The 11284-nt window shown below is 42.0% G+C and overlaps 1 protein-coding gene across 1 annotated transcript in view; it reads left to right on the forward strand.

The window, feature by feature from the left end:
- The window catches only part of lama2 (laminin, alpha 2), a 207320-nt gene that overhangs the window by 168181 nt on the left and 27855 nt on the right, over positions 1 to 11284 (forward strand). Inside the window, 10 exon segments of the mRNA XM_080021184.1 lie at positions 212 to 394; positions 1769 to 1923; positions 2381 to 2524; positions 5596 to 5729; positions 7023 to 7182; positions 7428 to 7552; positions 8150 to 8312; positions 8424 to 8568; positions 9173 to 9311; positions 10857 to 10977. Of these exon segments, the coding sequence (XP_079877310.1) occupies positions 212 to 394; positions 1769 to 1923; positions 2381 to 2524; positions 5596 to 5729; positions 7023 to 7182; positions 7428 to 7552; positions 8150 to 8312; positions 8424 to 8568; positions 9173 to 9311; positions 10857 to 10977 (1469 nt within the window).

An 11284-nucleotide genomic window follows, 5' to 3' on the forward strand; every position in this document is an offset into this window, starting at 1 on the left:
CAAACTAATATGTTGTCATAAGAATGTCCTCACAATATTAAAAAACAATGTACATAATCCCATCTAATCTTGTTCCTTAAGGGTTTTCTATTTGTCTCTATGAACCACCTACACCTGTGTGTGTGTGTGTGTGTGTGTGTGTGTGTGTGTGTGTGTGTGTGTGTGGGCGTGGGTGCGTGCGTGTGTGTGTCTTAACTTGCGCCCCGTCCAGACACAGCAGCTAAGCTAGCAGCCACCAAGGTGGTGGCGGCAGACGCCAACGCTACAGCCATCGATGTCCTGGAGCGCCTGGGGGACTTGAACCTGCGACTCCGTGGTCTCCAGAGGAACTACAGCCAGCTTGAGGACACCGTCAATGCGGCCAATCAGATGATCCAGGACCCCGAGAAAAACAGTACGGAGCTCTGTCATTGGCTAGTAGTGGAAACTCAGAAAAACGCCTGGCAAGAGATAACTTTCTGGTTTCTTCACAAAATTATGTAATAAATCATCAGTAAATCATTTAAAGAATTTAGTCATTATACAATCAAGTCATTGTAATAAGAGAACAAACTTTGACTTTTGAGGGTTGACATTTTACATTCATTGGGTTTTTTTCCTAATTGGATTCAAATTTATGTGATGAGTTGTTTGAAGTGTCAGCTGGTATAAATTCAAATATTCTTAATGATTTTTTAATGACTTACTAACTGCTCATAATCTAGCATGATATTCAATCATCCATATTTTTGTGAGATTGCTCATTGATGAACCTCCTCTGAGTAAGCATCGAGTTGGATTGATTTTGGGGCGAAATATGCTGTGTCTTTCCTATGCTTTCTGCACAATATATTATAATTATTGTGATCATGTGCTGTTGGTGTCTGAGGTTAACTATCACTTTCTATCGTTCCTAAAAGGATATATTATATTATCAACTGATTTGAATGTAAAATGTTTAAATCAAATTCTAGTTGCTAATTATTTGCTTTTGTCTCTGTTTTTGTTTTCAACGCCCCACAGCAATCAGTATGTATACTTCATTTATATCACTTTTTAATCCCTCAGTATCATCAGAGGTGCACCAATACACGCTTGTGATGTCCCTACACAGCCAGTGATGTCAGCCTGGCATCGTTATTTTAGAATGTCTTTTAATAATAACATCATTTGTACGGACACTGATCTACTGTACATGTTTATGTGATCCGGCTAGTTTGATTAGCTCAAATCCTTCGTGGTGTTAAAATGTTGTTGGAGCCTGTGGCCTGCATCAGTCTACCATTGGCTGTAACGGTAGCTTGTTTTCAAATATGGTGTTGGTGCACCGCTGTACCACTGCTACTTCATACCTTAATTCACTGCTTACTTTCAATTACGCGTCCATCTGTTCTATTCTCATCTGCTTGAGCATGAACGCTCTGCCTAGTTTAGCACAATGTTTGTCTTCCATTCTTTCTTTCTTTCTTTTTTCTTTCCTTCTTTCTATTCCATTATTGACACCTCTAAGACAGTGGTGTACAAAAGGCCCTAATGCATCCCTTGGATAGTGAGCAACACCGTCCAATTTGTTATTTATTTGTAGCCGGCTCCTCCATTTCACTCTCTCTCTCTTTCTTGGGCTTCTACTCCTCCTTTTGTCTGCCTTTGCCTCTCCTGCTGTTCCGTAGAGAACATTGCTTCATTATCACAGTTTTTCTGCGCTGCCTCCTCTAACTAGCAGCAGCAAGGCACATATTCCACTCTCAACCGTTTACCATACCACCATTGTTGCTCTCTGCCCCCTCAGTTCATGCCGCAGGGGCTAAAGTGAAGGATTTGGAGGACGAGGCGGATCGGCTGCTGGAAAAGCTGCAGCCCATCAAGCGGCTTCAGGACAATCTGCGACGGAACATCTCACAAATAAAAGAACTGATCAACCAGGCTCGGAAGCAAGCCAACTCGGTGAGTAGTCGGAAAAGTCCGAATAAACACGGCGACGCAACAAACTCCAGTTCAGGTTTAGAGAACAGGTTTCGGTAAATCTACTAATCTCTATAAAAAACACTTTTTTGTACTTTTCGTCTGCTCTGTAACGATATCAAATTCTAAAATTCAAGTATCATCCAATACCTTGTACCATTCACATTCATTACATTCACAAATATACAGTATTGACTTAGACCCTTAGTTTGGGAGTAATAGAACAAACAAATCAATATTTCCCCCGCTTTGCTATGTGTCAAAACAGACTTTGAATATAAATTTTCTTAAATACTTGACGCGTTTGATTTGGTACTTGGGTTTGGATTTTCCTAATTTCACGGATGTATTGCGATATACAGTATATAGCATTTGCCCATTACGGTGTCTAGGCTATGTGGAACTAGCTAACTGTGCTCTCCATTTTCCTCCCTCGCAGATCAAAGTGTCGGTGTCATCAGGTGGCGACTGTCTCCGTAGTTACCGGCCTGACATCAGGAAGGGGAGGTACAACACCATCGTCCTCCACGTCAAAACCACCACGGCGGACAACCTGCTGTTTTACCTCGGCTCTGCTAAATATGTAGGTGAAAAGATGGAATATTGATTTAAAATGATTTATAACTACTATACTTAGTTTGGTTGTATAACTATTCTGGCTATCTCAGCCGACTGCAAAGCTTCCGCGAAGAAAAAAAGTCCACAACAACATAGCTAACTATTCTCCCTACAAATCAAACATTGCCCTACATATGACCAGCATTTTTACTGTTAATAATGTGAAATTGGACATATCCCCGTTAATCTCTTCACGTCTTCCATTGTGGTCACAGCCATACACACCAAACTTCTTCCACCAAACTCTGTGTACTTCATCAACCAGTTTAAGGCGCCGGTGACACCGGTGTCGTGCATATTTCCACTAAAGCAAAGTCGTACACCTGACGCGTGGCTGCACATCTTTTTTACCTGACCCAGCTGCTGGTGGTTGTCTTACAGCCCGGCCGGTCTGTGTCCACATGTGGACGTTAGTGCTGAGGGATCCAAAAAGAAAAAAGCTGCTGGCTGCAGATTTTCATTTTATCAGTGGTTGAATATTAGAGCATTAATCATATTTTTTTATGAGGTGGAGGATGCTGTATACATGCGGCATTTATCATACTTAAAATGCCTAGGCTCAAAACTGCATGTGCATGCATGCAGTATCTCTCTCTCTCTCTTTAATTCTCTCTCTCTTTCTCTCTCTCTCTCTCTCATACACACACACACACACACACACACACACATACACATAAACACACACACGCACACATTAATTACAATGTGTCACACTAAAGTCATCACAGATACATTAATGTGACACACACACACACAAACAGGTCTGTGTGTGTGTGTGTGTGTTTATGTCCTAACTAGTGGCACAAATTAACAGCAACTTTATGTTGCTACTGTATCTGCTTTGGTCTGATTTCCCCTGAGAAATAAGTGTTTTGCTTCATCTGACAGGGGGGTCTGTGTGTGTTTGTTTGTGTGTGTGTGTGTGTGTGTGTGTGTGTGTGTGTGTGTGTGTGTGTGTGTGTGTGTGTGTTTGTGTGTGTTGTGTTGTATTAATTAATATTTCACTCGCCTAAATGCTCTAATAGCACATAAACCTACATTATTGGAATAGTAATGCTCTGTTAGTGTGCTCTTTTATCATTTATACCAAATTAATATCAACAATATTGCACTTTGTTTTGTGATTGTGAGACTGGTCAGATGAGTGTGTGTGTGTGTGTGTGTGTGTGTGTGTGGGGGGGGGTGTTTGCAAGCACCTCAGAGACGTCATCCAGAAGGGAGCATATGCAGAAATAGTCTTGCATTAATTTTCATACGTAAGTAATAAGGTCATTAATCAGAATGCAGCAAAATATTGTGAAATTTTACTTAAAGGGGACCTATTATTAAAAACCTACATTCTTCAGTGCTTGTGCACATACTGTACATTTGGGTCTATGATGGGCCTACTAACATAAATAAGAATAAAATAAACAAGACAACCTAGTCAGTTTTTTATGAGCAGCCTTTGTCAGTAAACATGTCCTGAAACCAGCCATTCAGATTTTTGATCCCTTCATACGTCACAGGGCCCACCGTAGAATTACAACCGCCTCCCATGTGAGTAACTTGACAAACAAATATTTTAAAAGAAAGAGGAATTAATACCAACTGTCCGTGAATAACCTGCAGACAATGGAAAAGTAAGTATTTAAAAAATTATTCTGCTGTGTTTCTTTCTTAACAAAAAAATATAGCATGTGGTAGATAGACTGTGGGCTGTGGCACGCAATTCGCTGTGCGGTGTTTTTATGGTAGTTGAATTTATTTTATTTTCCAAAATTTACATGAAACAAAAAATCCCTGCGTCCTGAGAGTACCGGTGAGGTGTCGTGTCCCCACAAACAAGCTTGGAGCATGGCAAAGAAAGTCAGTACAAGCTTTTGAATATGGCCTTGTAGATACAATATAAGTGAAAATTCAGCAACTGGAGTGCTTATTTCTCACCTCAAATTTGTTCAGAAACAGATTTTAGTGGACTGATAAGGTTAAATCACTCAATGTTTACGTACTTCATACAATGGAACCCGGAGTAAAGCTTGAACCCCATTGGCTCACAGATCTACAGGCCTCAGAAGGGTAACTCAACCCACAAAAAACAGCCCGTTTTGGAACAGGTTGGTTTAGAGGCATGTTAGAATGGCTAGAATGGCTGCAAAATCGGAGTGATATTTTTTCAGCAAAAACAATTGAAAAATGAGTTTTGGGGACCTCAGAGACCTACAGTATAATAACTTGTGCAAAAAGGAATAATAGGTCCCCTTTAAGACCGAATTGTTGGAAAGATTCCGCCATTTTACCCTTTTGAGCTGTACAGTCTGTACTTCTCCCGACCACACAGCTCCTTCGTGTGGGAGTTTTCTGCCAGTCTTATCATGTCCCTAACGCTAAACAATAGCTCGGTTGAAATGGGATTAAAACGTGCCTCCGAAAGTGTGTTGAAAAAGATGAAATCATTTGTGGTTAAATCAGTGGTTCTCAACTGGTCTGGCCTCTGGATCCATTTTTGTCCTTGAGTCATTATGTCACGGCCAAAACATAATTTAAGATTTGCTCCAATGTATATTTACAAATTGAATAGCGCACTAATCTGCAATGCTTTCGTGCACTGTTAAAAACACAAAACAAACAAAAAAGTGCAATAAAAAATCCATTGAAACACTAACAACTAATTTCTTGAGCTTCCAAAGCACTGATTTATCTAGACAGCACGAAATGCAAATACACTACGACTTACTAATAAAATCATGAAGACCTATTTGATTTGACAGGGTGGATATATACGTCTGTAGTCCACTCGAAAAGGACCCGCCACCCAAGGCTTTTGGGCTGGGACACACCAGCTGAATCCATCTAAATTCCATGTAACATTATAACTGTTGAAAACTCTCCATTAAGGGCAGTAGTTGTGTATGTAGATGTGTATTTACAATGGGATTCCAAATCGTGGAAGTCAACTGAAAAGTATACATTGAATACGGTGAGAAGAATGTTCTTTTTTTTCCCCTCTCCACCACACTTCCCACTCACTCATCCACGCTTCTCACCATCTCTCAGGTGGACTTCCTGGCCTTGGAGATGCGTAAGGGCAAAGTGAGTTTCCTGTGGGATGTGGGATCGGGAGTGGGTAGGGTGGAGTACCCCCATCAAGCCATACACAACGGGAAATGGCACCGGATTGAAGCCTCGCGGTGAGAAGCATACACACCGGACACACACACACACACACACACACACACATATACACACACACACATACACTCACTCACAAGTCTTCCATTTGAGCCACTTGTAGCGTGTTCTATAAGATTATGAGCATTTCAAAGTTTGCATTTAAGAGAAATAGCAAAGTTTCTCTATTCACTGACGTGTGCATACAGAGTACTTATTAAAGTTACATCTTCACCTTGGAGGAGCCTCAGCACGGAGGCCTAATACTAACACTGTTGTTATTCAAACTCATTTCTGTGCAGATACGGCCAAACGGACACGGGCGCACTCACAAACACAAGGTCAAACACAGGAACTTATACTGCAGTCGACATCCAAGGCTCTTACCCACTGTAATCATTTATAATGTTGCAAGTTCAGTAGTTTCTGGGGCCTATAATACTTATCCCATCTGTGTGATATAGTCTGCATTTCATTTTGACGTAATTGTTTTAATTTCATTGAATTGTCTCGTTGAATTTGGCTTGCGCGTCAGGTTGATGTGCGGGAGGATCGGCATAGCCAAAATATGAACAGAAGCTCACCGAGCCACCAGCTGGCAGTTTCACCGCGGAAAATCATCTGTTGACTCACGGTTACATAATGAAAAAAATACAGTGCGATCTGGCAACTCCTATTTATTTCCGTGCACTGCTGAGGCCGGGTTCCCTACATGACATACAGTAGTCAACGCCTCATGCACAGCGGAACGGTCCCAGCTCAGCCATAGACTACCTACCTTTTATATAGCTTTCTTTGTTCATTTCTTATCCATAAGATTACCCCTAAGGGCCCCCGTGCTACCTGGGGTCTCTGTAGCTGCTTTCATAAGTCTAAAGAAAATCTACCTGCAAATGGACTCCTGCTATTTCTGCTGCGAAAATTTGATTACCACACGGAACATTCATTTTGCTGTAAAACGAAGCAGCCGTGCTGCTGCCAAGGTGGTTTGGAAGTGCTGTCTCCAATTCCCTGTAAAGATAGAGATTTGACGAAGGCCTGTTCGAGCTGGTTCTGTCACACTGGGTCCATCTACAAATCCACACATCTCATCTTGGTTTTATATGCAGACACACTCCTCAAACTAGGGCTAGGCAAAATTGACTAAATAAAATATAACAATATTTTTGAGGAAGATGATATCTCATACGATATCTCATATCACTATCATAAAATGACATTGATTTGGGTGATAACCCAGCCCTACCTCAAGCTCTCATTCAAAGAATTTATTCTAAGTTTTGCATCCCTCGGCTCCCTCTCTCTCTTTCCAGTAATGGGTTGAACGGTACGATATCAGTCTATCCACTAGAGGGAGCTATGGCCGGCCTGATGCCGACCCCAACCAGCGCCAACTCGCCACCGGCCTTCACTATCCTGGACGTAGATCAGAACGCCTACCTGTTCGTCGGGGGGATACTGGGCACTGTCAAGGTACCTGTCTGTGGGTCTGTCTTTATTTCTGTATCTGTATCTTGTTATCTGTCCTTAAAATACGGGTTTTTACCATGATCACCTGTTTGGGTTAAGGTTAGGGTTAGTGTTACAATACATTTATATACCATTGCTATGTTTTTGACAAGCTCTCCTCTTCTCTCTCACACCCTCTCCCTTTCTCCGACTCTTTCGGGGGTCACTCTTCGTTTCTCTCTTTCGCTCTCTTTCTGTCCATCTTATAGAAAGCAGACGCGGTGAGGACCAACACTTTCACGGGCTGCATGGGGGAAACCTTCCTGGACAGCAAGCCGATCGGACTGTGGAACTACAGGGAGAGACAGGGAGACTGTAAGGGCTGCACAGTCAGGTAACGTTACAGTGTGAAAATTCAGACCACCCGAGGGAGCACTAGTCTATGATAACCTGACCAAAAAAAACTAAAATTTCCAAGTCGGGATCGAACTTAATGCGTTGTTTTCCGAGGGAGCTCTGCATCTTGTAAAATTGTATCATGTGTTGATTTTACATTTAGCTCTTTTTGTTGTTTGGCAGTCTTTTACGTAAAGAACAGAGCTTCTTCCTTCCATGTGGTTCGGAGGTCTCATTTTTAGCCGAGTAGTTGTGCAGTGAGCTTTTCAGAGCCAGAGCCTGCCTACCGGCTGAATCTAAACATAGAAGGCTGCTATTTGAGATGTGAGAAAAAGCAATGTCAACTAACAAATGAAACCATCTGGGTTCAGTGGAAAAACTGTGAAAATGTTGATGACCACTCGAGGGTTCACTGGTATATCCTAATCTGATTAGAACAAACCAAGAATTGAGATTGAGATAGACAGAGGCAATAGTAGCTGCAATTACAACAGACTAGCTAGAGGTAAATACTAAATACTCAGTTCAGGAAACTATGGCCAAAGTCATCTTGTAATACCATATGAAATTTTAACTTTCTCTCCCTCGTTCTTAGCCCCCAGCAGTCGGTGGGCGAGGGAACAGTGCAGTTCGATGGGGAGGGCTATGCAGCGGTGGGGCGGCCCATCCGCTGGAACCCCAACATCTCCACGGTGACCTTCAAGTTCCGCAGCTTCTCCTCGGACGCCCTGCTCATGTACCTGGCCAAGGAGGACCTGGTACGGCTACGTACATTCACACATGCACACGCAACATATTCATATTATATTATCATATTATCATATTATCTTAGATTAGAGCCCTAATTTCATTGTTCTTTTGTTTTGCAGAAGGACTTCATGTCCCTGGAGCTATCAGAGGGCAAGGTGAAAGTGGCCTTTGACCTTGGCTCAGGGGTCAGCAGTGCCACATCCACCAGCCGCCATAACGACGGCCGCTGGAAGTCCCTCACCATGTCCCGCAACCAGAAGAAAGGTACACATCACACTGTGACTCCATCAGGAACTGAATGAATGGATGATAAATAACGTTAGATTAGATTAGAGTATATCAGATCAGAGTATGATAAATGAGAGTATTTTATATTTAAGGAATAATGTGCAGCCAGCCGGGTATTCTCGCAAGCTCACTGCCGACAGGGTGACCAGGATGTGTATTGCATCACTCTAAGGGGGTTTGTTAGTGATAATGCTGGCCTGGCTGCACATTATTCCGCTTATTACACGGCTATTTGCGAAATACAATAATACATTGAGATGGAATATTCATTTGAAATGAATAAAGTGTGTCTAGTTTATGAACTTTTACTAAAAAAATATGATTCCACAAAAATGAGGCATACCTCATCATTCAGATTAAATTAGATTCAAATTAAGTCTATTACATTGCGTTGTATGACATTAAAGTATATCAGATCGGTGGAGATAAGATTGGATTATATTTGACTGGATTAGACTAGAAATGTTAAACCTCTTAAAAAATGTATGAACTTCATGAAGTTGATGAATACATGAGTAGAGCAGGGGACGGGACAAAATATGTAACACACACACTTGGTTGTGTCCGTCTTTTTGAGCAGCCACGGTGACGGTGGTGGACATCGACAGCAGCGCTGAGGAGAGGGTGGTGGCCACATCTCCAGGTTCAGCTAGCGGCCTCAACCTTAAAGAAAACCAGAGAATCTACTTCGGAGGGCTGCCCACCATCGGAAACTACAGGTATACACACACACACACACACACACACACACACACACACACACACACACACACACACACATACACACGCACAAGATTGAGAGTGTTTTTCTATCAGGGAAACTTCTAGAAGGATCGGCCATCACTCACACCACCGTAATGTGTAACTAATAATGTCCTTGTGTAGTTCTTCTCTACTAATTATTGAGCTAATGAAGCTATTAACTTCGAAGTTGACAGGTTTCTTTTTTTCCTTTTTTTTTTTCGTAAAACTTTTCGTATTTCGTAATCGTTTGCTAACCTGCCGGTTTTGACCGTTGCACCCATGACCTTCTCTTTGAAACGTCCCATTTATCGGCAGGTCAACGGAGCAAATGGAAGGAGGTCGCGCCTAATTGGTTCAAATGCAGCTCCTGGCCAGACTCCAAAATAGGCTCAGACTGGAAAGAATGTGCTAATATGAAGTGAACAACTATATTTTGATGACATAATCGGTATTTTGAACTTGTAAGATATAGGGCTGTGTGAGTGTGTATATCTATTTGACATTTTGCCCACACAAAACACATATTAAGGTTCTTTCATAGTGATTTTATTCAACTGTACCGAAGTAATGAAACCAAAGATCATTCACAAGTATTAGTAGTTACATTTCTCTGAAAAATGTTCACGGATTAATATTGTTTTTCGATCCGGTCTTAGGTTTTTTTCATGCTCATCGTCATGAAAATGTATCTAATCAATCATATCCCGGAGTACGATTGTCCTAGTTTTTTCATGAACAAAATTTAAATCAATTAATTTGAATGAGGAGTTTTTCTTTGACTTCGGCGGCTTGGGGCATCGGGAAGGAGAGGGGGCGCAGATACGTACACTGAAACTAAAACTAAAACGAACCTCCTCAAATGTATGCCACTGTGGGGAGGGGTGGAGCTTGGATGTATTCAAATTGAAAATTGATGGGTTTAAAATTTGTTCTGACTAGCACAAAATAAATGGTTGTTTCGTTCTATGTCTGAATGGTCCATTAAATTTGTTGTGCGAGAATATGGATATAGGATCATGCCCTCATGATGAATTAAGTTGGATCTATGAATTTCATTCATAGATATAGAGATGTAGAGATTAAACTGGATATAGATATCTGCGTTAGCTGAAAAACAACGGTAAACATTTCCATGGTAACAGCAAGCTCCACCTATCAGAGACGTCGTCACCATTACACTACTTCTCCATGATGTCGCAAATTAATGCTATTACTAAAAAAATACTCACATCAGTAGTCGGTATCTGCAAGTACCAGTAAGTCAATTCTGAATACAAAGTGAAATACAATGGAATTGGTGCATCTAAAGTAGATTTTTCTAGTTCAGTTCAATTAAATTGTCAGTTTGGACAAACGTCACATTCTGTCTTTTGCTGTTGTCACCGCCTTTGATGCTACGTTAGTGTGTGTTATTCACAACTTTAACATCATACCCTGGTAGAAGGTCCAGGGAATCGTTCTTTTTTGGGGGGGAGTATACACCGTTTTTCATAACAGAGCTTCCGTCTGCCGGTGTGCAGGTCAGAGGTCACGCTGGACCACTACGCCGGCTGCCTCCGCGACATTGAGATCTCCAGGACGCCGTATAATCTGCTCAGCAGCTCGGATTACACCGGTGTCACCAAGGGATGCAACGTGGAGGTGAGGCCGCCCCCTCAGTGTTCAATTTATCAAAAATAAGTGTGGCAGTTTGGCCTGCCGCACACCACCCGAGTGGCGGTTTCAGGGACCTACGGCACAGAGACAGACAATGGGGTTGCAGGCACAAGTTTATTGTAGCAAGTTGACAAGGTGGAATTAGCCCAGGAGCAGATGGACATGTGTCATGACAGGGGCTCTGCTCCTGAGTGTGTGTGGTGATGAGGGTTTTACATGTTGCCCGTTAGACCAATAAATGAGCAACAGGCGCACAGCCGCACTGATCCTGGGCCCAAATGACCTGGACCCA

The sequence above is a fragment of the Zeus faber genome (genome assembly GCF_960531495.2).
Source record: "Zeus faber genome assembly, chromosome: 2".
Taxonomy (NCBI): Eukaryota; Metazoa; Chordata; class Actinopteri; order Zeiformes; family Zeidae; genus Zeus; species Zeus faber.